General features: G+C 52.1%; 2 protein-coding genes across 4 annotated transcripts in view; both read right to left on the bottom strand.

Moving 5' to 3' along the window:
- Nucleotides 1-19457: 19457 nt before the first annotated feature.
- The window catches only part of CHRDL2 (chordin like 2), a 34790-nt gene continuing 26541 nt past the window's right edge, over nt 19458-27706 (bottom strand). Inside the window, exons 7-12 of one of the 3 annotated variants that reach the window (XM_002822235.6) lie at nt 27512-27680; nt 26341-26535; nt 25831-26004; nt 24616-24670; nt 20236-20328; nt 19467-19618 (exon numbers count right to left, since the gene is read on the bottom strand). In XM_002822235.6, coding sequence (XP_002822281.1) covers nt 19528-19618; nt 20236-20328; nt 24616-24670; nt 25831-26004; nt 26341-26535; nt 27512-27680 — 777 coding nt within the window. In that variant the 3' untranslated portion in view covers nt 19467-19527. Of the gene's footprint in view, nt 19619-20235; nt 20329-24615; nt 24671-25830; nt 26005-26340; nt 26536-27511; nt 27681-27706 lie in introns of all 3 variants that reach the window. The other 2 variants (XM_024255461.3, XM_024255464.2) reach the window with 2 other exon arrangements.
- LOC134762120 (uncharacterized) lies at nt 21268-21842 on the bottom strand. The gene is given in 2 exon segments (XM_063728293.1): nt 21268-21716; nt 21719-21842. Coding segments are annotated over 2 exon segments (459 nt in total). The 3' UTR covers nt 21268-21381.

Below are 27706 nucleotides of genomic sequence, written 5' to 3' on the forward strand. Positions count from 1 at the left end.
CCCTGTGCTCCCCCTCTTTCTCAGCCTCTCCCTTCCTTGTAGCTCAGCTTCTCTGCCTTGTCGCGTCAATCCCCATCTCCTCTCCGCTCCAGCTCCTTTTCTATGGGCAAGCAGCGGCCCAGGTGGAGAGAGCAACTCTACTTTCTGCCACAGGCCTTGCTTCCCGAGGGTTCTAAAGCTTCCCTATCTTTCCCACCAATGCCCAGAATTCCTTCATTTCCATTTTATTCATAAAGTCATGGATTATAGGACTGGAATCACACTTAGAGACTATGCAGCCCTTCCCCACCCCCATTTTCCAGCTGAAGAAATCGGCTGGGAGAGGACAACCCATCTGCCCCATGTCATCTGTCATCCAGAGGGGACAACAGAGCAAAACCAGAAGCCAAGTTTCCTGCCTCTTATTCCAGTGCTCCTGAGACCCCTCCCATGGGCAAGCACCCACCAGGGCTGGATCCCCCCACCCCCACCCCTGGAAGCCTGCTTTGAGAAGACTGGGGTGTTGTGTAAGAGCGCGTGGTGTTGGTCACTGCATCCGAAGCCCACTCCTTCCAGACAGGAGGAAACAGCTGCTTGTATGGTGAGGAAGGAGACCAGTCTGGTTGATGCTTTTGAGGTCATCCTGCAAAAGGTTCTTGAATGCCAGATGAAGAATTTGATCTTGACTCAAAGGGCTGCAGATTGAGCCCCAGCTCCATCAAGAACTAGTCATGAGACCCTAGGCAAGTCACTAAACCTCCCTGAGCCACCATAGCTTCATCTGTAGCACTGGATAACAATAGCATTTCATGTGCAGATGAAATGAGACAGTGCAGGGAGAGTACCCAGCCCAGAGGCTGATACACACGTTTACCCACGGTAGATGGCAGCTGTGTGACTCCCACAGATGCCCTGGGCTCACACAGGGCTCTGTTGCTAACACCTTGAGCTGCATCTAGGTCCTTAGACCTTGCTAAGCCTCCAATCTTGACTTCATGAAGGGTCAAAGGTGAGGGGATTTATTCTCTCTAACCTGTCAAATATGGAACACATAGTCTTTTCTTAGTTTTTATTATTTATATATTTATTTTTTTGAGACAGAGTCTCACTCTGTCACCCAGGCTTGAGTGCTGTGGCATGATCTTGGCTCACTGCAGCCTTTATCTCCGGGTCTCAAGTGATCCTCCCACCTTGGCCTCCCAAGCAGCTGGGACTACAGGAATGTGCCACCATGCCTGGCAATTTTTAAAAAAATGTTTGTAGAGACAGGGTCTCACTATGTTGCCCAGACCGGTCTTGAACTTTTGTCCTCAAGCCATCCTCCTGCCTCGGCCTCCCAAAATGTTGGTATTAGAGGCATGAGCCACTGCACCTGGCCAAGCTCATAGTCTTTTTGAAGAGATAGCTGCATACACATTGGAGATACAGTTCTTGATGGTGAGGGGTCGGCTGTGCCAGGATGGGGCTTGGGGCACTGGGAGCTCTGAGATGTGCAAGTGAGCCAGCTCTGGTCACACCACAGGATCCTCAGGGGTTAAAGCTCAAGATTCTGTTCTGGATGCCCGTGCCCAACACAGGGCCAGTCAGGGACTGACTATGAGGCAGCACCCCCCAACAACCCTCTTTCAACAGCCTCACAGGCAGCCAGGGGTGCTGGGAAGACCAAAGGCCTCAGACTCAGCTCGTCCTGGGTTCTAGCCCACCTTCCCCAACTGTGACGTTGGACAAGCCTCTCAGCCACCCCCCTGAGCTCTGTTTCCTCATCATAGAGTGAGGGCGGAGGATAGCACCACCGATTGATGGGGTTGATCTACTGATGCTGGCATTATGTATAAAACACATTGCTCAGGGCTGGCATCAAGTCAGTGCACCAAAATATGGCAGTGATTATGTGTGTGTGAATCTCATCATATCAGACAGACTGTGAGCCCTGGGAGGGTTGTGCTGGGGCCTTGTTCTCTTGAACCCCCTCTCCACCCCCAAATGGAGTCCGGCACCCAAGGGAGACTCTCCTGTATCCATTGACCGCATGACAGAAGAATCTTTTTAACCTGAGGGAGGACAGAGGCAAGGATTTGCCATTTGGTGTTTTCGTGCAGATAAGGTCATAAATGACGAATCACTTGTAACTGGAGGCCGAGTCTCCGTGTGTTTTCCAATTTGTGATCTCATTGTATTCTCACAGCCCCCGCCTCCTGCCAACACCATGTCTTGTGGGAGGATATGGAGAAACTGGGATTGGTCTCCCCAATTTCCAGATGGGAAAATTGAGCTTGGGAGAGACGGAGTGACTTATTTAGGTCACCCTGCAGTTACTGCCATGGCTGGGGCTTCTCCCTTCCGGCCCAAGGGTTTTTGCAGGAGTCCAGTGGCATGTTTAGGTTGTTCCTGCTACAAGGAACAGAGAGCCCCTGAGGTACTGTGGGGACAGTGAGAGAGCACAGAAGGACTTCTCTGGTGGCACGGCCTTTTGATGGCAGTGTCTACACTGCAGCCCTGCTGGCCTGGTGGCTCCTCAGTGCCCTCCAGAGCAGCAGCAGCCCTAGCTCCTTCCCCAGCCTCACACCAGGTCTGCTGCTCTTTCCTTCACACTTGCTGGGTCTCCCACTTAAACCCCAAAGAGAAAATATCTGTTTGCTAGACCAGCATCTTGGATGCAAGGAGCACAGGCTCTCTCAGGGCACCTTGGGAGTAGTTCTGGGGGACATGTGTGGCCTGGAACTGGGGAAGGCTCAGACATCAAGGCAGCCCTCTGTGTGCTTTGTCCCCTCCACTCCCATTGGCCCAGTGCTCTGAGCCGGCCCCAAGCCAGATCCCTGGAGGGAGCACAGTGAGTTCATCACCTCACTGGCAGACCCTTCCCAGGGGCCTCCTTGGGCTCTGGGGGCCTGTGAGCTGGGACTCTCCCCACCTCTTGCTGGCCAGTGGCCTGCGCTGGGCAAAGACCTGCCCACACTGCTTCTGTGAAAGGGAATGGGGAGCCGTTTCATAAGAACAAAATATTAGGGAAGGCATGACTGCCAACATGCTTTGTGCCCTCAGGTTAGGTTTTGCCTCTACTTACCCTCAGTGTTCCAGAGCCGGGCTGCCTCACAGAGCACACGCCTCTCTTAGGTCCAGCCTAGAGATGTGGCCTTTGCTCAGGTGTGGCTAGGGTGGAAGGGTCATCTAACTCAAAATGACAATCATATGTTCAGAGTGGCCATTTTCATCCGATGGGGCTGTGCACGGAGGGGGCCTTCTAAAGCAGGGAGAGCTCTCTGTGGCAGATGGATCTCCAGAGTCTGTGAGCAGAGTGGAACAGCTGGCTACTCCCTGGGCCCGTGGTCGGGGCCCTGTCAGCCCACAAGGTGTGTGATGGATGTGGAGACTTAGGCAAGCATTGCATCATGGTGTTCTGGAAAGTTCTGGGCAGCAAACAGGGAGGTGTAGATGCGGGGATGTGCCCCTGGGAGTATGGGGGAATAGTTGGAGTGGATATGCAGGCTCCACCTTGAATGAACCCACTGCAGAGAAGAATTCACCATGATGCCACAAAAAGAGGAGAAAGGAACACAGGTCCTCACCGAGGGTGAGCCTGGGGTGCCTACAGAAAGAACTCAGATGGGCACTTCCCAGGGGTTGTTGTGAGGGAGGTCAGGTGGCTTCACATCTACTGACCACTATGCCCCTCCCCTCCATAGACCCCGATGGAGCCTGTGTGAGGGCGGGAAGGAAGACGACCGCTCTTGCTTTATTTTCCACTCCAGGAGTGGGCATTTGTGTGTGGTCTGATGAATTCATGAGGAGGGCTAGGGAGGGCTACTAGAAGCTACCCAGTAGGGAGCAGCAGGACTTCCCCATGAGCTTTGCGAGGGCAGGGTCTACCTATGTAATGTGTCCGGGTATGCCACTGAGCCCAACCAAAAGCAAGGCACTGCAGCGGAATCACGCGTTTTCCGTCCCAGGGCCTCCAGCGCCCTCTCAGCTCTCTTCCATGGTGGCATCCGGGACAGGAGGCATTCCAGGAGCACGTGACTAGCCTCCTACAGGCCTGTCCGCACTGACTCGGAGGCAACCCTGGGCCTCCTGAGGCAACATGGGGAGGCTCCAGCCCCAACTCTGCTGATGACAAAGTTCTGTGAGCCTCGGATTCCTCAGCTGTAAGCTGGGAAACTGTGTTCCATTCTGTGAATTTATGTGAATGCACAGGAGAGCTCTGTGCACACAAGTGGGTGTTGCCATTAGCCTGGAAAGCAGGGGCCTGCCTGTCCAGTTCAGCTTTGTGAACCCAGTGTGTGGCACACAGTAGGTGCTCAGTAAAGCTTTTCTCAATAAACTGACAATGAAAAAGGAGCATTCTGAGAAACATTAATTATGGTCATTCCATCAGCCTGCAGATAGGGAGGCCCAGGAGCCTGGTGGAAATGGCATGAGGCCAGCAGACCCGTGTGGAGGGACCTGGGGCAAGGCTCAACAACCTGGGCCTTAGTTTTCTCATATGTCCAATAAAAGGGTTGGACAAGATGAGCTTTTGGGTTCCTTCTTGGCTCTGAGGTCCTGAGGATTTGCTGGGGGGGATGACCGTATGCCCACCCCTATCTGGGTCTATAATGATCATGGAACCACGCTCCTGGCCCTGCCCTCCTCCCCGCAGGCTTTCCTTCTTCGTCTTGGCACTTTCATTTGCAGGAGTTTACATGCTGCTTTGGTCTTCTTTTGCACATTTGTGTCCTGCCCCCCACCCATTTTGAGTGCTCCCTGTGGGCAGTGCTGTCTCCTCAATCCACCTTATCACCAAGACTGTCTTCCTCCTGACGTCGCACATCCTCCCTCTCCCCCTCATCAGTTTGGGACAAGCCCCATCTTCACGAGGGTCTCTCCCCTGGATCCCACCCAAGGCTGTGGCTGCCCCATCCCCTGGGGGAAGAGGGCAGAGTGACATGTCTGCTGACAGACTGATGGCCCTCACTCCAAGGGGAGCAGGCCAGCAGCCGCAAAGGTGCAGTCTGTGCCAGGTGGGCCTTGCCAGCCAGAGCTATTTTTAGAAGCCATGTTTGCAAATTTTGTGTTAATAGTGTCTCTGTCCAAGCTCTGGCTCCCAGGTCTTATGGAGGGGGAGAGCCTTAGAGAAACCCTCCCTCCCGCCTTGTTCTCCTCCTCCTCACAGGTGGCTGGGATCAGTGGGGGACTCCTATCCAGGTGGAAGCCCTCCCAGCCAGCCATCTGCAGACACAGGGCAAATGGGGGTTGGGGGGCTAGCTCGAGGGAGGAAGAGAGGCACAGAGCTGAGGCTACCAGAGGACCAGTCTCAGAAGGGAGGCAGGACCCCCAGCCACACGACACTCTATTGGTGCCATGTTACTGGATGGACACTGTCAGCCGCCTTATCAGTCACCTCCTTAGGCAGTGAGCCTGGGCCCCCATCAGGCTTCTGTATTTCTCTGACCATGCTCACTCTCATCCCAAGACCTCCAGCCAGGCCTTGACTGACCTCTGATCTGGAGGCACCAGAGGAAATACTCCCCAGTGCATCTTCCTGGGCCCATTTATGAAGGGAGGGACCTCGTGGCTGAGAGGGGGGCAAGCTGATACAGTCCCATCTGCAGGGCTCTGAGTCAGACAGAAAGGGCCCAATGCCTTGAGTGCACCATTACCACTGTGATGGGTATGAAGAAGTGATGGGTGCTGGGAGGGTATAACTTGCTCCGAGCTGAGAACCGAAGGATGAGTGGGAATCCAGTGAAAAGTGAGTGAAAGAACCACAGGGTGGGTGCAAGTGCAAAGGCCACTAAGATTTGGTGATTCAATGACTATAGAAGCCAGGAGATTCTTCCAAACATGGGGGCTCCCAAGGAAGAAGCTCCCATCTTTTCTTGATTCCCACCCATCCACACAGACCTACTCCTCTGCCAGCACTGGCAATACTCGGACCCCACCCGCAATGCCCAGTGCAGCCCAGAAAAGGCTTTCCTTTCAGGGCAGTGCCACTCCTGCACACTGAGGGACCCTAATGGCCCAGGCTGGAAGGAAGCTCAGAGGGCCCCCACTGGTTCAGTCTAAGGCTCCGCTTCAATACCCCGGCGATGGCAGCTCACTCTCAAAGCGCAACTTGATAGGCAGTGAGCGGACTCTGAGCAGGAACATTCTGCCCGCTACACCCACCTGCTGTGACCCAGCTGCCCCGAACCCTGCTCTCCCTCTGCTGGACTTTAGGCCTTGCTCTTTCCTTTAAACCCGTGAGACCTTGGGCAAGGTGTTCAACCTCCCTGGGCCTCATCTGTAAAATGGGGATATTAGTAGAGCCGGGAGGATGACATAAAACCAAGTGGGAGAAGCCTCAGTCCAGGCCCTGGAATACAGTAAGCGCCCAGTAAGCGTTCATTCCTAGTGACACTGCTATCATCCTGTGAGAGAAGGGGAAGCTGAGGCCCTAGTGGGCAGGGCCTTGCCCAGGGTGGCCCTGGGGAGCGAGCGCGGCCGGGCGGGCGGGGGCGGGCGCCGTGGCCTCAGGGGCCCTCCCTGGGCTGGGCACCCCCTCGCCGCCCGGGCACTGCTCGCGGCCGCGCTTTACAAGCGAAAACAAACACGGCCACAAGCAGCCCCTGTGCGACGCGGCCCCGCGCCCGCCAGCGCCGCCGCCGCCGGGTCAAAGCCGGCTTTGTGCCCGCCCCGCCGCCCCCGCGGCCTAGGCGATTTTAATTAGCGTCTGGGTCTGCGCCGGGAGATGGGAATCAAAGCCCCCGTTCTTCCAGCGCCCCCACCGCGGCCCCCGCCTCTCGGATCCCCGCGGCTCCGCGCACCCCTGCTGGCAGTCGCGGGAAGTGGAGCCTTCCAGGGGCGGCTGTCTGGAGTTCGAATCTCGCCTTTTACAGCAGAGGAACCTGGGGCAAGTTACTGACGCTCTGAGCCTCCGTTTCCCCATTATTAATAGCACTCGCCGGAGCCAGCCCTTAGAGTGTTGCTGGGAGGTTTACATAAGAAACAGAAGGTCAGCAGGTATTCTAGCCCTGGGGCAAGGGACAGAAAGCCTTTCTAGGGGGCAGGGGGCTGCGTCTTAGGCGAGGTTGAGGAGGGGTCCCCCGGTACACAGGAAAAGGCAGCCCAGGCAGAGGCAACGGGGGAGTAAAACTCAGGTGCGTTGCCTTCTCTGGAGCTGGACCCGGGAACCCGGGCGGGGGAGGCCGACTTCCACCTGTGTGACGGGGAGCCACGGGAGGGGTTTGAGCTGGGCGGTGAGAAGGCCAGCTTTGCTTTTTGGAAAGTTCACTTGGGCTGCTGTGTAAAGGAGGTGTTGAAGGACTGAGGCTGGAGGCAGTGACTTGATGAGGCCTGAGTTGGGCTGAGGCACCCCCAGAGGAAGGGGCAGGAGGAGGCCCTCAGAGGTAAGGCTGCATCATGGGCAGCGTTCTCCCACTGAGGCTGGGATCCTTACACTCTTGAGGGTTTCTTGAAGGATACCCTGGCCCTGAGTCACCAGGGTGCTTGTTTAAAAAGGCCAGTTGATGGCCCCACCTCACATCTGCTGAATCGGAACCCTTCGGCTTGGGGCCTTGGAATCCACAGCCTCATGCTGATTCTGTTACATGAATGAGGATGGATGAGCCATAAACTGTAGGAAAAGTATAATCGCTGGTCCCCATACTCCCAGCACCAGGACTGAAGTGAGACATTTGTTCCCACCACTGGGCCTTGTTACCCTCACAGGCCCCCATGTCTCCCAATGGGCCTCAGTTTCCTCACTCATAAAATGGTCATGGCCTCACATCAACCCTCCCTCCTAGGAATATGGGAAAATCACAGGTGCCCTTGAGTGGGAAATGCCATCAGAGGAAGGAAGACCCCTAAACGGTCCTGTCTTCCACACACTGCATTCACCCTCGTAAAGGCATTTTTGTGCATGACTGCTGCTCAGCACCCTTTGAGAGCTCCCTGTGGGCAGAGGAGAGGGGTCACTGGTGTGTGGCTCCCCACTGTCTTCAGAATAAAGCTCTGGCCCCTCAGCCTGGTGTTCCAAACAGGGACCTGGCTACATCTCCAGTCTTCTTTCTCAGTGCCCCCAAAACTACCCTCCACTCCTGTTCAATCCCAAACACCTGTGCTTTCCTGCTGCTTTGCCTTTGCCTAACCTGTCCCCTCCTTGGAAATATACTTTCTCCCTTCCCTCTCCCCCATTTTCAAATAGCCATATGTTGTTATTTCTCTATGACCGTGCCCCACCCTGCCCCAGTAGGGGTGCTCTTTGTCTCCTGTGAACTCCTTCTGTACTCTCTATTCCTCTGCTAAAGCACTGACTGCCTTCTACACTGGTTAAGATCTTGGGTTTTTGATGTGAAGGCAATCTGGCTGTGACATCTGTCACCTCAATGATCACAGGGTTGATTTGGCTGGTCTGGCTGGCTAGGCGGGCGTCTCCTTCCTCCCTTACCACTCCAGTGCATCCCTCCTGAAGCTGCATGCCTGGTCAAAGATGATGACCTTCCTGATAGAGGAGGACCATCCCTCTGTCAAGGGTATATGAGGAGCTATGCTCCCCTACTAGAACCTCCAAACAAGCTCTAAAGATCTTGGGTTTTGGAGATTTATAAACTAGTTTGTGGCCCTGACTCCAGTACTGTGTGACCTTGAAAAAGTTCCTTAACCTCTCTGAGCTTCCATTTCCTCATGGTATTTTCAAGGAAATTTGGGGACATAAGGAAGGGAAAGTATTTGGAGCAGTGTCTGGGCAGTGCAGAGTAACAGATAAGAGTGCAGGCTCCTTCTTGAAAGGGGAAATGGGTGAAAAAAAAAAGGAGTGCAGGCTCTGAACTACAGTGCATGAGTTTGAAACCACACTCCGCACTCACTAACTGGCAGTATGATCTTGGGTAGAATTACTAAACTCTTCTTTGCTTCAGTTTCCTCAATTGTACAATTTGGATAATAATAGTGTGGCAGACAGACCCTAGTATGGCACCCATAATGTTCACACCCTGTATTATCCCCAGTTTTTGAGTGTGAGCAAGACCTGTGATTTGCTTCTGACCACTGGAACGTGGCAAAGGTGAAGGGGTTTTGCAGATGTAATTAAGGTTCCAAATTATTAGATTCTGAGTTACTCAAAAGGGAGATTATGCTGAGTGGGCCTGATTTAGTCAGGTAAAATTCCTTAAAAGAGGAACTGTACCCTCCCTGGAGTCAGAGACTCTGAGTTCTGATTTTGAAGAAGTAAGCTGTTGTGCTAGAAGAAGGCCTATGAGAAGGCCACATGGCAAGACTGTGGGTCACGTCTAGGAACTGAAAGTGGACCCTGGCTGACAGCCAGCAAGAATACCAGGGCTTCAATCCTGCAACTGCAAGGAGGTGAATTTTTACAACTTAAGGGAACTTGGAAGTGGATCTTTCCCCAGTCAAGCTTCTGATGAGACCACAGCCCTAACTGATGCCTGGATTGTAGGCTGGTGAGACCTTAAAGCAGAGAACTGTCTGTTCCCAGGCTTCTGACCTACAGAAGCCATGAGACAATAAATATGCTAAATTTGTGGTAATTTGTTACTCAGCATAGAAAATTAATACAGTGTCCACCTTATAGGGTTCTAATGAAGATTAAATGAGGTCACGGAGGTAAACAAAGCCTTGGCCTAGTGCCTGGCTCATGGGAGATGCTCAGCAATTGGTGGTAATTAGCTGCCAATGCTATTACGTTTTAGGATGTAGCACTTTACAAAGGTTTGTTTTTAATCATCAGCTTATTAGCACGTTTAAACAAATGATAGGTTTTGCAGGCAGGAAACCTACATCTGAAACATAGCAAAATTGCTATTAGACCTTTACCTTGCTGGGCCTGTGTCTGTTAGAATGCATTAGGCTGCAAGTACAGAAAACCTGACTAACAGTGGGTGTCTTAGGTTGGGATTCTTAGAAACAGAAGTTGAGATGAGAAGATGAGATGAAAGCGATGTATTAGGAAGTGTTTCCAAGACAAACCAGTAGTAGGGGAGTGGAGAAGTGGGAAGGGAAGGAGGCAAGGCAAGGGTGTGATTCAGGCCAAGTCCCACAGAGGGGAACTTGACTCAGACTTGCAGAGGAACTCCAGAGATTGTGCAGTCACTCCTCAGAGTCATCCACATCAGCACAAGGCAGCTGGAAGATTGGGACTTCCATACTCATCTGTCTGAGCTAAGGGCCACCTGGGGTGGAGTGGGGGTGGACATTGTCAGGCTCTTCTGGTTTTCCACACTGACTGGCAAAGTGGGCTCAGGCAGCCTGAGGTCAGTGTTCTGACAAAGAGAAGCAGGTGCTGGCTGTTGGGAATGAAAGCTCACTGGAGTTGGTATGTATGACAATGGTAAAGGGATAACAGGCATTGTGATTGGGTCAATGGCAGCACCGCTACAGTGGCATAAACTGCAAGGACATCTGTTGTTTTCTTAACAAGAAATATGGAGGTATGTGGTCCCCAGACTGGTTCAGTGTAGGTCATCAAGGTCATTGAGGACTCAGCTCAGGACAGCCTTCCTCAGCATCCTGGCTTTTATCATTCTCAGCCTCATGACCACAAGATGGCTGCTGCAGCACCAGGGCTCATGTCCTTAACTGATGGCATCTGAGGCTGGAAGAAAAGGAAGGGCTGCAGCAAAAAACTTTCGCCTCACATGACCCTCCCCTACAGAAGGAAAATCTTCCCTGCTCACTCCACCAGCCCTGGGTCATGTCATCAGTGCGTGTGAAAGGGCTTTATAACCTGCGAAGCACAACAATGCTGATTTTAATTGCTATTGAAATCCGTGCTTTTTCTTCCCCTTTGCACTGTGAGGGGCTGTGCGTGACTCACTGTGGCTTCTGTTGATTCTACCCTCTAAATAGCTGGTAATCCCACCCACTTCTCTCCCTCTCTGTTGCCACGCCCTTGTCCAGACTGCCACCATCTCTGTCACTGGTAGCTGCGATAACTTATTAATACTAACTGATTGCCCTGCTTCCATTCTTGACTCCTTCCAAGTCTTTCTCCCACAGAAGCCTCAGGGATCTTTGTAAAACACAAATCTGTTTGAGTCACTCCCCTGCTGGAAATCATTCCAGGCTCAAAAATAGGGGAGATATTCAAAATAACTACTGGTTTGGAATAGGCCCTGGGCAATCAGGATAGGCCCCGGTGTTGACAGCCCTGCCAGCCCATCCTTCCTGAATATCAGCCCTGTTCTGGTGGCCCTGGGGAAATTGACCTCTGCTGCCTTTCCAGGCTTCTCTCTAAAGCCCGTGCCCCTCACCCCCACTTCCTGCGCCACCCACCTCCACTGCCCGATACTACTCTCTTGCCAGGCTGAACTTTTTGCTGCTTCCCAGATGTTTAACATACAGTAGGTGCTCAGTCAGTGGTTGCTGAGCTCTGGAATGATCACTGCTACCATTGTTACTCCCATTACCACTGCCACCACCACCATTACTGCCTCCACCACCACCAGTACCACCCCTCCCATTTGCAGGACCTGGGCAAGAATGCAAATGGAGACTACATATCATAATATGTAATAGATCATATGTGATATGACATGGAGTCTCCATTTGTATCCTTGCCTGTCACCACTTTTGCCTGTTGTCAGGCCTCTGACCTCCCTGTTTCCTAGGACTGAAACACGACTTCTCCACTTTCCCTGAATAATTCCTTAAGGTCTGTATTTGGATGTCTCCTCATCCAGGAAGCTTCCTCTGATACCCCTCTCCCCGCCCCCCGGCCATGGGTTCTTACAGCCCCCCTGTGCCTTCTTCTGTGTTTGTCACTCTGTTGTCATTGTTTATGTCTCTCTTTCCCTCTCTAGACTGGAGACTTTTGAGGACGCAGTTGGACACAGAGGACAATTACATCCCCTGTGCTGGTAGTAGCAGGTAGGCATGGTGGAAAGGAGGGCAGGACCACTTTTAAGCCCAGGAAAGAGGGACCCCCACCCCGGGCCATGCCCTCTGGAGGGCCCCAGTCTGACCCACTTTCAGCTGCACTCCTACCCACAGCCCAAGGGGTCCATGGGATTGAGGGTATGTGCACCCCACCTCCCCTCTAGACCACACTGGGGACCTAGGATCCTGGAATTCTCTGCCCAAGCAGCCCTGAGTCTGCTTCTTGGACTGCACAGTCCTCTTCCCTAAGTCTGTTCTCTACACCTGAGGGATAGTTTGCTGGGGCTCTGGAAGAAATTTGGAAAAGTTCCATTTGCTTTTGCTGCATAATGAATTACCCCAGAATTCGGCAGCTTAAACAACTTTTTTTTTTTCTTTTCTTTTCTTTTTTGAGACAGGATCTTGTCCTGTTGTCCAGGCTGCAGTGCAGTGGCATGATCATAGCTCACTGCAGCCTTGACCTCCAAGGCTCAAGCGATCCTCCTACCTCAGCTTCCTGAATAGCTGGGACTACAGACATGTGCCACCATGCCCAGGTAATTTGTTATTTTTTATAGAGACAGGGTCTTGCTATGTTGCCCAGGCTAGTCTTAAACTCCTGGACTCAAATGATCCTCCCACCTCAGCTTCCCAAAGTGCTGGGTTTACAGGTGTGAGCCACCATGCCCAGCAACAACTGTTTTCTAATCCTCATGAATTCTGTGGGTCAGCAACTTGGGGATGGCATGGTGGGAATGGTTTGTCTCTGTTCCGCAATGTCTGGGGTCTCAGCTGGGGAGACTCTAAGCTGGGGGCTGGATTCCCCTAGAGGGGTCTTTATGTTCATATCTGCTTATTGTTTCCGATAGTTGGCCCAGAGCTCAGCTGGGGCTGTTGAGTGGAGCATATACGTGTGTCACCTATGTCGTCTTGGCTTCCTCACAGCATGGTGGCCTCATAGTGGTTGGACTTTGTACAAGTGGCTCAGGGCTCCAAAAGCAATTATCTCTGTAAGCAAAGCAGTAGCTGCATTGCCTTTTCTGACCTAGCCTTGGAAATCACCCCTTATAATTTCTGTTTCATTCTGTCGGTACAAATGAGTCACAGCCTACTCAGATTTAAGGGGTGGGGACATGGGCCACACATGGGCTACCTCTCAATGGGAGGAGGATAAAAGCATTTGTGGACATGTTTTAAAACCACCATAGACATGCAGATTGGGGTGTCCATATGTGTGTGTATGGGACCCCTCACAGTAGAGGATGGAGGTGAAATGAGGAGAGAGGTGGGCCAACAGCTGGAAGCCAGGGGTCAAGGGTTGGCTCTCCCTGGGTTCACATATTCTGGCCAAGAATTCAGAGAAGTCAGAAAATTTTAAATTTGAATTTGGCCTTCCAGGACATTAAGAAGTTATATTTGTCAAGGTAGGAACACAAAACATATTCATGTAACAGTTTAGTTTTAGTTTGATTTATAACTTTTAAATATTTAGGATGTGATAGGTAGTCTTCACGTGCATTCTTGCCTGGGCCCTGCAAGTGTAAGGGGTGGTCCCGGTGGTAGAGGTGGCAGTAACGGTGGTGGTGGTGGTGGTAATGGCAGTGACAATGGTAGTGGTGATCATTCAAGGGTTGAACAACCATTTATTGAGTACCTACTATATGTCAGCAGTCAACCACATCTTACCACTGTTGCTTTTACCATCATTGTCATTCTTCCTTCCTTCAATTAGCATATATTGAATGCCTCTTGAAGGCTAGGAACCATGCTAGGGGCTGGAAGTGCAGAGATGATAACATGTGGTCTCTGGTTCCAGACACTAACTGTCCCGTGGGAAAAACAGATCACTGCAGTACAAAAGTATGAGTTCCACTACTGAGGAGCAGACAATGCTGGGGCAGCCAAGGACTAGGGAGGGCTTTTCTAGGAGATCTTGAAAGATAAAATGGAATAGTACAGGTATAAAATAGGGAAAGGCATTCCAGAAAGAGGAAACAACTTGTAAAAGGCATGGAAGAGAGGACACAGTTTCAAGAAAGTTGTAGCAGTGGTGGCCTGGGAACAGGGATCTCTTTGGTGACCACTCCCTGTGTTTGCCACCCAGTCCTTTATTTTGGGGCACTGCTCTTCCCCTACTCCAATCATGTGATGCTAGTACCTCATCCCTGACCACCCAAGACTGGCTGTATGTCACCCAATATGCACCAGTCAGAGTTCCTCCCCAAAGTATTTCTATTGGAATGGGAAGGGAAGGTCCTTTGTACCTGATCTGGTTGGGAGCTCTTACAATGTTCAACAGTGTGTAATGTGTTGTCTTCTTCTTGAAAGAGTTGGTTGGAAAGAAGGTGTGACTATTCAGGGTCAACAGAGTTGAGAATGGAGAGGGAATGTTCTGATGGTGCCAGAGTCTGTGATTCAGGTCTTTCTGGAGCCCAGATCCATCCCAACTTGGTCAGATGGTGCAGCAGGACCCTTGGGTATTGTTGGGAGATAAACCCAAGGGTTGGACTAAAAAGGCAGCAGGAGTCAGATCATGAAGGGGTGAGCGGGGGGAGATTTGGTGTCATCCTGAGGACAAAGGAAAGTCATTTAGGGAGGGGCTTAATAAGGGAGAGGCATGGTCAAATTTATGTTTTTGAAAGATCATTCTGATAGGCAAGACTTACTGGGAAGGGGGAGGGGTGGGAGAGGAGAGGCTGGTGGCAGGGGAGCTGGTGAGAAGGCTGATCTCACCCTTGGCCCAGTTGTCACCAGGCAGGAAAGGCCGGAACTTTGGAGTGAGACCCTGTGAGTACCAATCACAGCCCCACCTCCCAGTTGCTGTTTGACTTTGGGCAAGTATATGAGCTCTCATCTGTGCTGGAGGAAGATAAAGGTGGGATTGGTGAGAGAAATCAAATTTCATGTGGTCATTAAATCAGTCTTGAGCTGGGTACCAGAGATCCAGGTTCTAATTCTAGAAAGTCTGAGAAAACACCCTATACATAGAAACCCATGCCAACCCACCCCCTTTCCAACCTCAGCCAGCTTCCTACAGCGGTTCCTGCTCGTTTCCATGAACTGATTCTGATGGAGGAGGTGGCAGGCAGGGGGTGTCTTCCAGGGACCAGGGTGAGGGGAAGCAGGGTGGCTGAGCCAGCCCTAGAGAGAGATGCCATTGTGTCCAGTGGGGCCCCAGGCCATCCCTCACCCCTAGGCTAGCCCTAAACCACAGGCCACGTCCTGTTTCTCAGAAATACTGCCATTTCCCAGAGCCCAGCGTTTGTGGGGGGACAAAGGGAGGTGACGTGACAGCTGCCAGAGGAGGAGGAAACATCCCCAGGAAACCTGGAGGCCAGGCCTGGCATTGTGAAGGATGATCACATTTCAAGGCCAGAAAGCTACCTGGGAAGGTTGAGTGGAATGGGGGCTCTGAGCCCAGGTCTGTGATGCCTGCCCCTGCCTGGGACCTGGCCCCCTCCTGTGCTCTGGGACCCATAAGGATACAGAATCCTATCACATAAAGGTAGAGAGTGGAAAGGTAGATGACAGAGACTGGGAAGGGTGTGGGGAGCAGGAGGATGAAGAGCACTGGGCTGAAGGTACAGACATGCAGTAAGACAGAAGGATTCCGTTCAGTGATTGATAGCACGGTAAGGTGACTGTACTTAACAAAAATGTATTCAGGTGATGGACACCCTAAATACCTTGACTTGATCACTGCACGTTATACACATGCAGCAAAGTTTCTCATGTACCCCATAAAGTTGCACAAAAAAATTAAAAAAATAAAATTAAGACTTCAGGATATAGAATCGTAGACCCCAGTTGGAATCCAACTGTCCATTTGTTATTGTGACCTTGGTGAGTGATCTTCTCTCCCTGGAGCCTTAGTTCCCTTGTCTGATATGGTTAACAAGCCCCACCTCACTGGGCTGTGCTAGGGATCAGATGAGACAGTGGATTTGAATGTGCTTTGTTAACCAATGGCCAGGAAGGATATCACTACCTCAGTGGGAGCTCTGGCTGTGCCCAGCCTGGCCACCGGTGGGACAGTGGATCCCATGGGACTCCCTGCTGGAGCCTTGGGGAGCCCCATGCAGGGCAGGGCTGGTCAGCCCTGGGAGCCCCCCACTCCCCTCTCCCTCATCACACTCATCGGGAGATGAGTAGGATTATGCAGCAGCTTAGAGGCCAAGGAGGAGTGGATTTTAACCCATCCCTAAATCTTGCCTTCCTCCATCCTCACTCCTGTTTCTCCCGATTTTCCCTCTCTTGGGGCATCTCCTCATCACTGAGACTTGCTCCCAGCCAAAAAGCTGTCTTCTTCAAGCCCATGTGCACAGCCAGCCACAGCCCTGCCTCTCTTCTTCTTTATTGCCAGCTTTCTTAAAATGCTTGTCCGTTTCCTCACTTCCCAGAAACCATCTCAGCACCTAAAACCCAGCTCCCACTTCTCAGCTCTCCTGACTGTGCTCCCTGCTGTGGCCATTGGAGCCTCCTTGTCTCCACGAAGGTCTCTTTGCTGGCCTCACTCCTGGCCCTCTCAGCACCCTGCTCCCCCACCTGTTCCCTGTCCGCCATGCTGACCCTTTGCTGATGCTCTGGGATCCGTCCTACTCCCACTCTGTTTACTCCACCATCTCTCCCAGGCCAGTGTCGCCCCCTCTCCCAGCTTTAGTTACCACCTACAGGTCAACAGCTCCCAACTCCCCACCTCTAGCCCAGCTTTCTCTCCAGACCTATTAAACTCAGAGGGCTGTGGATACCTCCTGAGCCTCAGTGTGTGCTCAGCTGAAACTTCTGGCTTCTTCTCCCAGAAGGTATCACCAAGTGAGACACCAGGTACACACTTGCTCCTTGCTCTCCCTCAATCCTGAGTCTAGCCAGTCATCCGCTGTGCCTTGCCCATGACCTCTCTCCTACCCAGGCCGGAGTCATCCTCACATGGATCCCATAGCAGCCACCTCCTACCTGGCCTCAGCCTCACTCTGCCAGGCCATTCTTCACCTGGCCGGTAGAACCAGTGTTCTCAACCACAAATCTGACCAAAGTATTGAAACTCTCCTGGGGCTACCTGCTAGCCTTCAGGATGCAGTCAGAGCTCTTCAGCTAGCTGTGCAGACTCACCTCCCTTTGCTCGTTGCCTCAAATTATCATCCAGTGACAGTGAGCTATTTGTGGTTCTGCCGTAACTTGCTACTTTTCACCTTCTACCAAGTTTTCTCTTCCTGTGCCATCACCCACCCTCCTCTCTCTCTCCCCTTTTTTTTCTACCTCCTGCTCACCTTCTGAGCCTGCTTGAGTGTCCTCAGTCTGGGTTGGGGCTGTGCCCCCTTGGTCCCTGCCCTTAGCACTGGCAACACTGAGGGGCTCGGATGCCGCTCCCTCCTCTATGTCCTCCTCCAGACTTGAGGCTCTAAAAGCACACGAAGGGCAATTAGCTCCCTGCACTGTGTTGGTGCTCGACCATAAAGCCCACCCGAGAGCAGCGCCGAAGCTGTTTTGTGAATGAATCCATGAAAGAGAAGACAACATGGCAGAGCTGCCTGAAGACTCACATGGCGAGCCCGTGTTTACACACACAGAAAGGTCTGGACCAAAGTCAGGAGAGGGCAGTGTGCTGAATGTGTCCCCCTGGTGGAAAAGCGAACCTCATAGGCATCCCATAAGCCCATCAGAGAAACCAGGAAGGCAATTGGCCTGCAGCATCAGGAAATGTGTATAGCGAAGTCCACTCCTGTCCGGAGACCCTGGAACTGCCTCTGATGACAGAGCCCTGTTTCCAAACCCCATTTTCCAGGAAAGGAGCCGCGGTACAGGGCACAGATGTGTCAGGGAAAGTATAACTGAAGACATCTGAGATAGGCTGAAGGATGACCAGAGTTTATCCTGTGAATGGTTAAGCTTTCAGATTCCTGCACTTTAAATGAGGCAAGCTCAGAACCCATCCCCAGAGCTCCAAGTGAACCCTCTGTGTGAGCAAGCCTTGTGAGTCATCTTGAGGAGGGACAGGTAGAGGCTGTGAGGGGAGAAGGTGAATGTCTTCTGACTCAGGGGATGTTGGGAGGTTCCACCCTCAAACCCCAAACTTTCAAATCCAGACCCCTGGGAGCTGGCAGAGGAGTTAGGGGAGGGAGACACTCATCCCTGCTCAATAAGGGTGGCATCAGACTTCCCAAACCTTAGCAGACTTCCCAAACCTTAGTAACCCTAGGTTCAAGATTAGGGCTATGGAGGCTGGGCTTAGTGGCTCGTGCCTGTAATCTCACCACTTTGGGAGGCTGAGGCAGGAGGATTGCTTGAGCCCATTAGTTCTAGACCAGCCTGGGCAACATAGCAAGACACCATCTCTTTAAAAAAAAAAAAAAAGCCAAGGCTATGGAGACAATGACCAGAGCCCTCTGAGTGGCTACACAAGTCCAGTCAACAGACTACTGTCCACCATTTCTCTGGAGCTTTGATCAGGCTTGGGTGGGGAGGGGATGGAGGAGCCGTGGTTGTGAGAGGGTTGAGACTAGCTGTCTTGAGGAGAGAATCCCACCTGGGGCCAGGAGGCCTGAGTTCTAGCCCTGGCTTCAGCACACCACTGTGAGGCTTTAGGGAAGAAATGTGGTGGTCCTGAGCCCATCTCCTCCTCTAAAATGTGGGTAGTGCCTACACCTTTCACCTTAAGTGAAATCATTGGCATTAAAACATCTTTGAAATTATAAGGATTTGTACATGTGGGCAGGATAAATAATTGATGGTGTCTCTATTATTATTATTATTATTATTATTATTATTTGAGATGGAGTCTTACTCTGTCACCCAGGCTGGAGTGCAGTGGCACAATCCGGCTCACTGCAACCTCTGCCTCCTGGGTTCAAGCAATCCTCATGCCTCAACTTCCCGAGTAGCTGGAATTACAGGTGTGTACCACCATGCCTGGCTAATTTTTTGTATTTTTAGTAGAAATGCGGTTTCACTATGTTGGCCAGGCTGGTCTCGAACTCCTGGCCTCAGATGATCCACCCGCCTCGGCCTCCCAAAGTGCTGGGATTGTAGGCATGAGCCACCGTGCCCGGCCCTAATGGTGTCTTTAATTGTAACTGTTGGGCCTTCTCAGAGCATGGTGCCAGGTTGGCAATCTGACCACCCAGTCTTGGAAATCCTCTGAGGTGAGGCTATCTGGGCTTGTGACACTGGCCACACTGTGGAACTGGGGAAGGAGTGCTAGCCTGGAGCGAGAGATCTCCAACTCCAGATCTGCTACTAAGCAGCTCTGCAGATTTGCCTGCTGCTCCTCCCTAACTGGGTTTCCCCATTGTAGGGTGTGAAGACAGTGGTGAGGATCCCAGGAATATTTGCTGGGAAAGTGCTTTAAGGCTCCATTAATGCTCTCCCCTGGCTAATTAGAGTCATTCCTCTTTCTGAGGCTCAGTGTCAAAGAGCTGTTGGAGGGGGGCTGCCCGGAAAAGCAGGAGGTGCTGCAGTGGGGGGCCTGGGTGAGGAGGCTGGGGGAGCTAGCCCTGGCTCTGGTGACAACTCACTGTGAGGACCGGGACCATTCTCTATCCCTTCTGGATCTTGGTTTCTACCCCTGTAAAATGGGGATAACCAGGCCTGCCTTGTGGAGTCGCTGGGAGAGCATGTGGGAGACTGGATATGAACCCAGAAGGCAGGGCTGAGGGTAATGCAACTCCTTATTTATTAATATATAATAACAACAATTATACAGCTCATATCTGCAACTGTTTAGGTCTTTGTTATAATGTCTTGGTCACTTTGTCTGGACTGGCCGTGACCTTCAGCTCCGGGGTCTGGGCTAGGAAGACGTTCCAGTGACCTGCATGGAGGAGGGCAGAAGAGAGAAGAGGCGCGTGTGTCTGCACATGCACAACAGAGGCAGCAGCTGGGGGTTGGAAAAGCCTTGGGCCAGGAGGAACTGCAAGGGCCAGGGTTTGGAGCCCACAGGGAGCCTGGAGGCGAGTGTGCCATCACACTGGGTGTGATGGGGCACATGACCCAGCTTTCAAACAATCTTGGGGGACAGAGCTGGTTTCCTGACACCTGTTGGTAATACTCCCCTCTGTGACCTCCCCTCCCAGACCCGAAGCCCCACCTGGGTCCATCTTCCTAAAAGTAAGGTATAGAAGGAAAGTGGAAATGTTCCAGTAGAGAGGGAGTGGGCAGTACCCAGGTTTGGGGGCTGAGACCTCCCCTCTCCACAGCCCTTTCTCCCTCCACCCCCAGGACCAAATCCAGCCAGCTCTGCTTCACCTTCCCGCTCTGGAGTTAGGAAATCTCTGGCGCAGACACCCACTGGATTCCTGTGCTGGGAACTGACGTCTGTGGCTGACAGCCCCTCCTCCCGGCACCAGCAGCCTGGGAACTCCCCGAGAGGCTCTGGCCTGTGTCCTTGCCTTCTTCCCCCTGGCCCCATTCCTCAGCCCAAGCTCCTACCTTCGTGGGGGCCAGCGAGCAGCTGGAAGTGCTGTGCCTCTTTCTGGAAGTCTTGCTTCCTGACTTTCTTGATCTGAGTCAAGTGGAAGATTCCTGAGGGCAGAGACAAGGATGTGAGCAGGCAAGGCAAAAACTTACAGTCGGTGAATAGTGAAACAGGGTGACTTAGCACAGAACGGACCCAGTCACTCCCTCCCCCACCCCATTCTGATCAGACACAAAATCCTGCTGATGACATTTCCTCAATATTTTGAATCCATTCTCCTATCTCTCTGCCACACTATTCTCACTCAGGCCCCTGTTGTCTTGTCTGGGTCACTACACTAGAGTCCTAACCCCTTTCACTCCCCCTCTAATCTGCAATCCTAGCTGTGGTCATTAGAACATGTATACATCACCCTGTCATTCCCCTTCCCTGACGTCCTGTCACCTCCACAGTGAAGCCTGTTTTCTTCCATCTGTTCTCTCTGCTGATCCCGCTCCTGTCACCTGCACCATCCTGCTCTCACAACACCCACCTGTCCCCAGTGCAGGGAGGGAGGGAAGTGGAAGGCAGGAGGGAGAGAAGGAAGAAAGGAAAGAGAAGGAAGGAAAAAAGAAAGGAGGGCAGGAAGGGAGGAAGGAAGGTTGGCTGGCTCATGTGGACTGGTCACGCTTTTCTCAGGGCATAGAACATATGATAAAAATCAATAGGTGTGTTTATTCAGATACCAAAGAACTAGCAAGTGGCAGAGTTACAGTGGCTTGCCTGTGCCCTAGCCCTAACCAAATACTTGACATCCCCTGAGGAGGCCAAGCCTTTTCAAATGCCAGTCCCTCTGCTGGAATACCTTCTACTATTGCCTTCTATTTCTACTTTTTTTTCTTTTTTTTTTTTTGACGGAGTTTCACTCTTGTTGCCCAGGCTGAAGTACAATGGTGTGATCTCGGCTCACTGCAACTTCTGCCTCCTGGGTTCAAGCGATTCTCCTGCCTCAGCCTCCTGAGTAGCTTGGATTACAGGTGCCTGCCACCATGCCTGGCTAATTTTTTTTTTTTTTTTGTATTTTTAGTAGAGACTGGGTTTTAGCATGTTAGCCATGCTGGTCTCGAACTCCTGACCTCAAATGATCCACCCGCTTTGGCCTCTCAAAGCACAAGCTGGAATTACAGGCGTGAGCCACTGTACCTGGCCACTACTTGTACTACTGGCACCAAATGAACTCCTACCTGTGCTCCAAGCCTTAGCTGGGAAGTCTTCCCTAATCCACCCAAGGCAATTCCTCCTTGGGGCACCCACAGCACCTGGCTTCCATCTGTGATTGTGCCTGTTTCTAATGTGCTCTTGTTGTGTCTACTCCTGCTTCCTCTACCAGACTGGGGACTCCCAGAGGGCTCTCCTCTCTGGGTCCCTTGAGCCTGGCCCACATTTGGCATGTAGAATGAATGAATCCCTGGATGGATGGATGGATGGATGGATGGATGGATGGATGGATAGATGAACAAGTACACACACACACACACACACCACATACCCAGTCTAGGCCAGGCCCCAAGGGGGAATGAGGTATTAGCTGGATCCCCTGATGTTTGCGTCTCATGGGGTGCTGGCCACTGGCACCACACATGGCTCTGAGGCCCTGAGCACATGGGCTGTGAGGCTGCACCAGCTGTTACCCACCAAGGTGTCTGGCCAGAAAGAACAGATGCAACCAGCAAGCCTCTGCTAGGCCAGCACTGCCTTTAAGAAGACCAAGAACTGGCCCTGCTTATGGGAATCAGCGTGGGATTACCGCCAAGGGGAACAGAAAACCCTGATCCTGGGACTGAGTTCCAGGAATCAGGAAATGTCCAGCACTGTCCATGGACCCCCCAGCCCAGATGCCAAGGACCAGGATATGGAAGAAACTCCAAAGGCCTAGGGATTATATCATAGCGGCAGGCAACAAGCATGAGATGAGATGGGGATGGGTCCTTCGGCACAGGCCTGCCACTGCATGCTCCCAAGTTACAGAAAAATTGGAGAGAAGATGGCAGGGATGAGGGCGAGTTCCCACACTGTGGTCTGTAAAGCATTAAAGCATAATTGAAAGGACTGGGTCTCTGGCCTGGAATTAAGAGCTAGCCTGAGGGTCATGGTTGTGCCTCTTGCCCTTTGAAGGGCTGTGGCAGGTCTGAGGGCAGGTAGGCTCTGTGGATCCTTAGTGCAGAGTTGGCACCAATGGGCAAGTCCAGGGACACAGGATAGGCTCAGCTCAGTGTGAAATCAGATGCCCTTTGGGCTGAGCAATTCACAGTGTTGGACGTATGTCACCTATCTGGAGTAGGAGTGGGGATATGTACAGTCAGGCGCCAGATACCATCAAGCCATCAGGAGGCTGCAGGGGGGGCTTCCTTCCTAGGCAGGGCTTGGAATTGAGACCCTGACATCCTTTCTACTGTGAAACTTTAGAATCTAAAAGGCCCTTAACCCTAAGGCAACTATCTGGTTAGATTCCTGTGTCTGGGGCTGGCCCCTCGTGGTGTGGCCTCACCTAGCATCTGCCTGCTCACTTTGTTTCCGTTCCTTGGACTGGGGAAACAGTGAGTGGTTCCCACTGACAATCAACCCTGGGTAGTGTTTGTTTTAACTCCCACGGTCTGGGAAAGGGAGGGAACAGGGAGGCTGATGGGGCATTTAGGCAACCCACAGGGTGAGAAGATGGGGTGCGGTTTGCTAGTGACAGGATGGCAGGGCCTGGCATTATGAAGTTGTTTTTCCTTTTCTGCTGGGCCTGGTGACAATGAGATTGGCCATGAGCTATGCCCCCACTGTGCCATCCTGGCACAACTTGGCCATCCTCCCTAAAAGCACAAGGTCACCTCTGTGGAGGTGGCACTGGGGACAGTCAGAGCTGGATTTGAATCTTTGCTTTACTGCTTAAACTGTGTGACTTTGAGTAAGTTATTTGACCTCTCAGACTCAGTTTTCTTACCTGCAAAATGGGGGCATTAATACGTGCCCCTTAGGTTTCTTAAGAGGATTAAATGAGATACATTATACATAGTGCCTGCTACACACCAATCACAGAGCACAGGGCATATGAGCGTGAGCTCTGGAGCCAGTGTTTGAGGCTCTCACTGTCATCCTGGCTGCAGTGTACCCTTCTTGCCTCTTTATTTATTTACTTACTTATTTTAATTTTTAGTGACACTATCTGTTCATTGGCTGTTTACATCATTGAGGCCCATCCTTCACGAAGCCTTCCCTGACCAGCTCAGCTCCCAATAAGCTCCACTGCACCCAGGTCACTAAGCCTCCTAAGGAGAGAGGCTGGGGCCTATTATGCTCCATGTCCCGGCACTTAGTTGGGGGCAGCAGAGGGAGAGAGGCCCAGAGTAAACACGTGACCAAAACCTGCCCAGGGACTGATGGAATCTTTTAATTATTATTATTATTATTATTATTATTTTTTTTTTTTTTTTGAGACGGAGGCTCACTCTGTCACCCAGGCTGGAGTGCAATGGCACGATCTTAGCTCACTGCAACCTCCTGGGCTCAAGTGATTCTCCTTCCTCAGCCTCCTGAGTAGCTGGGATTACAGGCGCCCACCACCACGCCTGGCTAATTTTTGTATTTTTAGTAAAGATGGGGTTTCACCATGTTGACCAGGCTGGTCTCAAACTCCTGGGCTCAAGCGATCTGCCCACCTTGGCCTCCCAAAGTGCTGGGATTACAGGTGTGAGCCACCAGGCCCAGCCGGGACTGATGGAATCTTAAGGCTCAAAAAATTTTAAGGGTTACTGAATCTAACTCCCCAGCTGCAGACGGAATCCCCATCAGCCTCTGCTTGCACGCTTCTCGTAAGTGGAGCTTGCTCCCTCCCTTCCACTGGCAGAAGCCTCTAAGTGTGAGAAAGTTCTTCTTCTCTTGGAGCTGAAAGCTGCCTCTCTGCATTTCTCACCAACCTGATGTGGTGGAATGAGAAGACTGACATTTTTAGTGCCTGGTGTATGTCAGGGGCTGCACTGATGTCATGTCATTTAATCCTCCAAAAACCCTCTTCCCCACTTTACAGAAGAGAAAACTGAGGCCCAGAGAGATCATGTGACTGCCCAAGGCCACACAGCTAAGATATAGCAGAGTCTGGATTCAAACTGGCAGAGTTGGGATTCGAACCCAAAGCCCCTGCTTGTTGTTTGACTCTTGCGGTCACTCAGAACACAGCTGCTCCCTCTGCCTGGGACAGCCCTTCAGAACCACGAAGCCAGCAGTCCTGTCCCCCTGAGTCTTCTCTTCTCCAGGCTGAACAGCTCCACTTTCTTCGTCCATTCCTCCTACGACAGGGGGCAGAGTAGAGCAGGGAAAGAGCCGCATCTGACGCCACAAGACATGGGCTCTAGCTCCCGTCCTCCACTTACTGGCTGTGTGGCCTTGGGCCAGGTACTTCACCTCTCTGAGCCTCAGTTTCCTCATCTGTAAAATGGGGATAATAATATCTAACTCTCAGGATCGTTGAGGATCAAATGAGATAGTGAATGTGAAAGCACTTTGTAAACTCCAAAGTGCTACACACATTGGTTATTATTATCATTGTCATTTTTCTTATCATCATTCCCTCTTCCACCCCCACCCCGCCAGCCAAAACCATCAGTAGAGGAAAGGAACTTTAGAGCTAATTCACACTTAAAAGAGTTTAATTTGGATCATGGCTTAACAGTTCACTCTACTCAGAGGACTTATGTTTTACAAGAAAGGCCACGAAACTGAACTTTCAGCAATTTCCTTATCAATGAAAACCCGCTGGGTGTGGTGGCTCACGCCTGTAATCCCAGCACTTTGGGAGGCTGATGCTGGAGGATTGCTTGAGTCCAGGAGTTCAAGACAAGCCTGGGCAACATGGCAAAACCCCATCTCTACAAAAAAAATACAAAAATTAGCTGGGCGTGGTGGCTCATAACTGCGGTCCCAGCTACTCAGGAGGCTGAGATGGGAGGATCGTTTGAGCCCAGGAGGATGAGGTTGCAGTGAGCCAAGATCATGCCACTGCACTCCAGCCTGGGTGACTGAGACCCTGTCTCAAAAAAAAAAAAAAAAAGAAAAAAAAAGTAGAAAAAACTCCTCTTGACCTTCAGTTGGTGATAGCAGCAGATTGTTGAAGAGGGTGGGTTTCTCACAGAATGAGAACTGTGGTTCTGATGTCCACTTACCTGGGAGTGATAAGATCCACCACCTTAAAAAGGCTGAACACAGCCAGCCTCCAGGCCCTCCTACTCTGAGGATGCTGTAAGGGCCCTCCTACCTGAGAAGACCCCCCCGCTCCCAGTGCTAAAGTCCTGCCATTAGACATCTGTCTATTTCTCCCTGCCTGGCTCCTCACAAGGTGCAACAGCGCCTTCCCCCCAGGAGAGGGAGCACTATCGAGCCTTGGCATCAGCGGGAGGAGCTTATCGTAACTGTAGAGAACCAGTCAGGCTCATTATCTCCCTGCATCTTGGAATCAGGGGCTCTTAAACCTGGCGGGGCAGCCAGAGGCACCTGATCAGCAAAACGTTCCTAAGGCCCCTGTGGGGTCTGGGGCACGGGAAGGGGGACTGGTCAGAGGTACACCCCACTGGGAGTGGGCCAACACTCACCTTTTACCAGCTTCCAGAGGTAGATCTCCACCAGGTCTGAGGCCTCGTGTTCCAGGGCAAACCGACGCAGGTTGTCTGGGCTTGGGGATACCGAAGTGTGGACGAGGACCCGGCCCGGTGCCTTGGGACACCTGGTAGAACTGATCTCACTGTGGCCAGGGTCTGCCTTGTCCTCTGGAGAGACAAGAAGCTCATGAAGTGTTCAATAAACATTGGCTGTACCTCTTCAAAACTCTAATATTCTAAAATGTTGTGACTTCATGGAATCCGGAACATTATTGATTCTATGTTAACAACCTCTGAATCTATTATCCTGACACCGCATGGTTCTATCCATTTAATATTTTCATCTGACATTTTCCATGCCTGTGTGTCTGACATGCCCGCATCCTGTGGCACCGATGCATGCCCTTCCATGTCTGAGATGTTCCAAGTGTCTGTGGCCCTGGGGAGAGAGACCCAGGGCTCACTCTGGCCAGCGCCCTCCTTGCTCCCAGTGCCCCTGTGTACCTGGGCAAATCTTGCAGCACTTCCCAGCCACTTTCTCGGGGTGACGGCAAGGGTACTCAGTGGGACAGGTCACACGCTGGCAGTCCTGGCGGCCATCCTCACAGGTGCATAGGATGCAGGGCAAGGGGCCGAAGGCACGAAAGGCCGGGTGCCACACCTCCCCGTGGGAATATGTCTTCCCGCCATGCACACAGGCTGAATAAGGAGGGTGAGAAGGAAGGAGGATCAGGGCCTCAGACCTGGCCAGGGCCTCTGGTCCAGCAGCAGGTGGGGTGGGCCCTTGGGGAGCCCTCACTTTACCAGTCCTGCCTAGCCACACTGCCTGCAAAGCATAGGCCAGGAATAAAACCTGTCCCCTCTCCCTGACACCGCCCACTGCAGCACTCAGAGCTGAGATGGGCCCAGAAGGAACTTACTGAAGATGGAGAGTCCTCCCTCGCCCTTCAGGGCACTTATGCGGGAGCAAGGAGAGTGCTGATCTTGTGGTAGGAGAACTGAGATCAACTTTTGTCATCACCTGGTCATGTGAGCCCTGGCAGGTCCCTTTCCCCCGTCTGCCTCAGTGTCCCATCTGAACAAGGCAGGGCCAGGACTCAGTAGCCCCATAGCTCTTCCTTCTCCAGCCATCAGGGCGCCCTGCAGGGAGGTCTCTTTTCTCCCCATTCTGTGGCCATGGCTGCCCGTCTGGCCACCTTCTCTACTTCATCCCCACTGTCCTCCTGCAGCCTCGCTCTGCTCCCTCCTTCCTTTGTCAAAAACTGTCCCTCAGCACACTTCCTTATATTAAAGTCATTTATTTTCTTGTCTGTCTTCCCAACTAGTCTATGAGCCCCTCAAGGGCAGAGACCATTTTCCATTTCCCATCTATCTGTTCTGTCTGCCCCTCTTCCCAGCAAAGACTCGGTAGATGCTAAAAAAAATCTTGTACTGTTCCAGAACTAGTCTCTTACTCAATACTCTGAACCTCAGTGTCCTCATCTGTCAAATGGGGGTTTGAACCTGATGATCTTTAAGAGCACCCTCATTCAGTTTTGGTGTTCTCTGAGTCTACAAGCTCATGGCCAAGTTGGAATTAGGGAACTACTGAGGAGAGGGTTCAGGGGGTTGAGGGTGGGAGCAGTCAGGGCCCCCCTTCCCTGCCTCACAGATTGGAGGAGGGTCCAGTCCCCACCTTTCTTATGTTTCTCCTTCAGGACGATCTTGACGGTCGTGCTGCCTGCTCCCTTGGGTCGGAAGTGGCGAGGGATGAAGCTCAGAGGGGCGCTGAGGCCGGTGGGGGCTGGGGTGCCCGGGCCTCTCTTTCTCCCAGCATCACTGGAACACGGATCCTGAGGATGTTTCTGCAAATGGCAGGAAGGATGAAAGT

This window comes from Pongo abelii, chromosome 9, assembly GCF_028885655.2.
Source record: "Pongo abelii isolate AG06213 chromosome 9, NHGRI_mPonAbe1-v2.0_pri, whole genome shotgun sequence".
Taxonomy (NCBI): Eukaryota; Metazoa; Chordata; class Mammalia; order Primates; family Hominidae; genus Pongo; species Pongo abelii.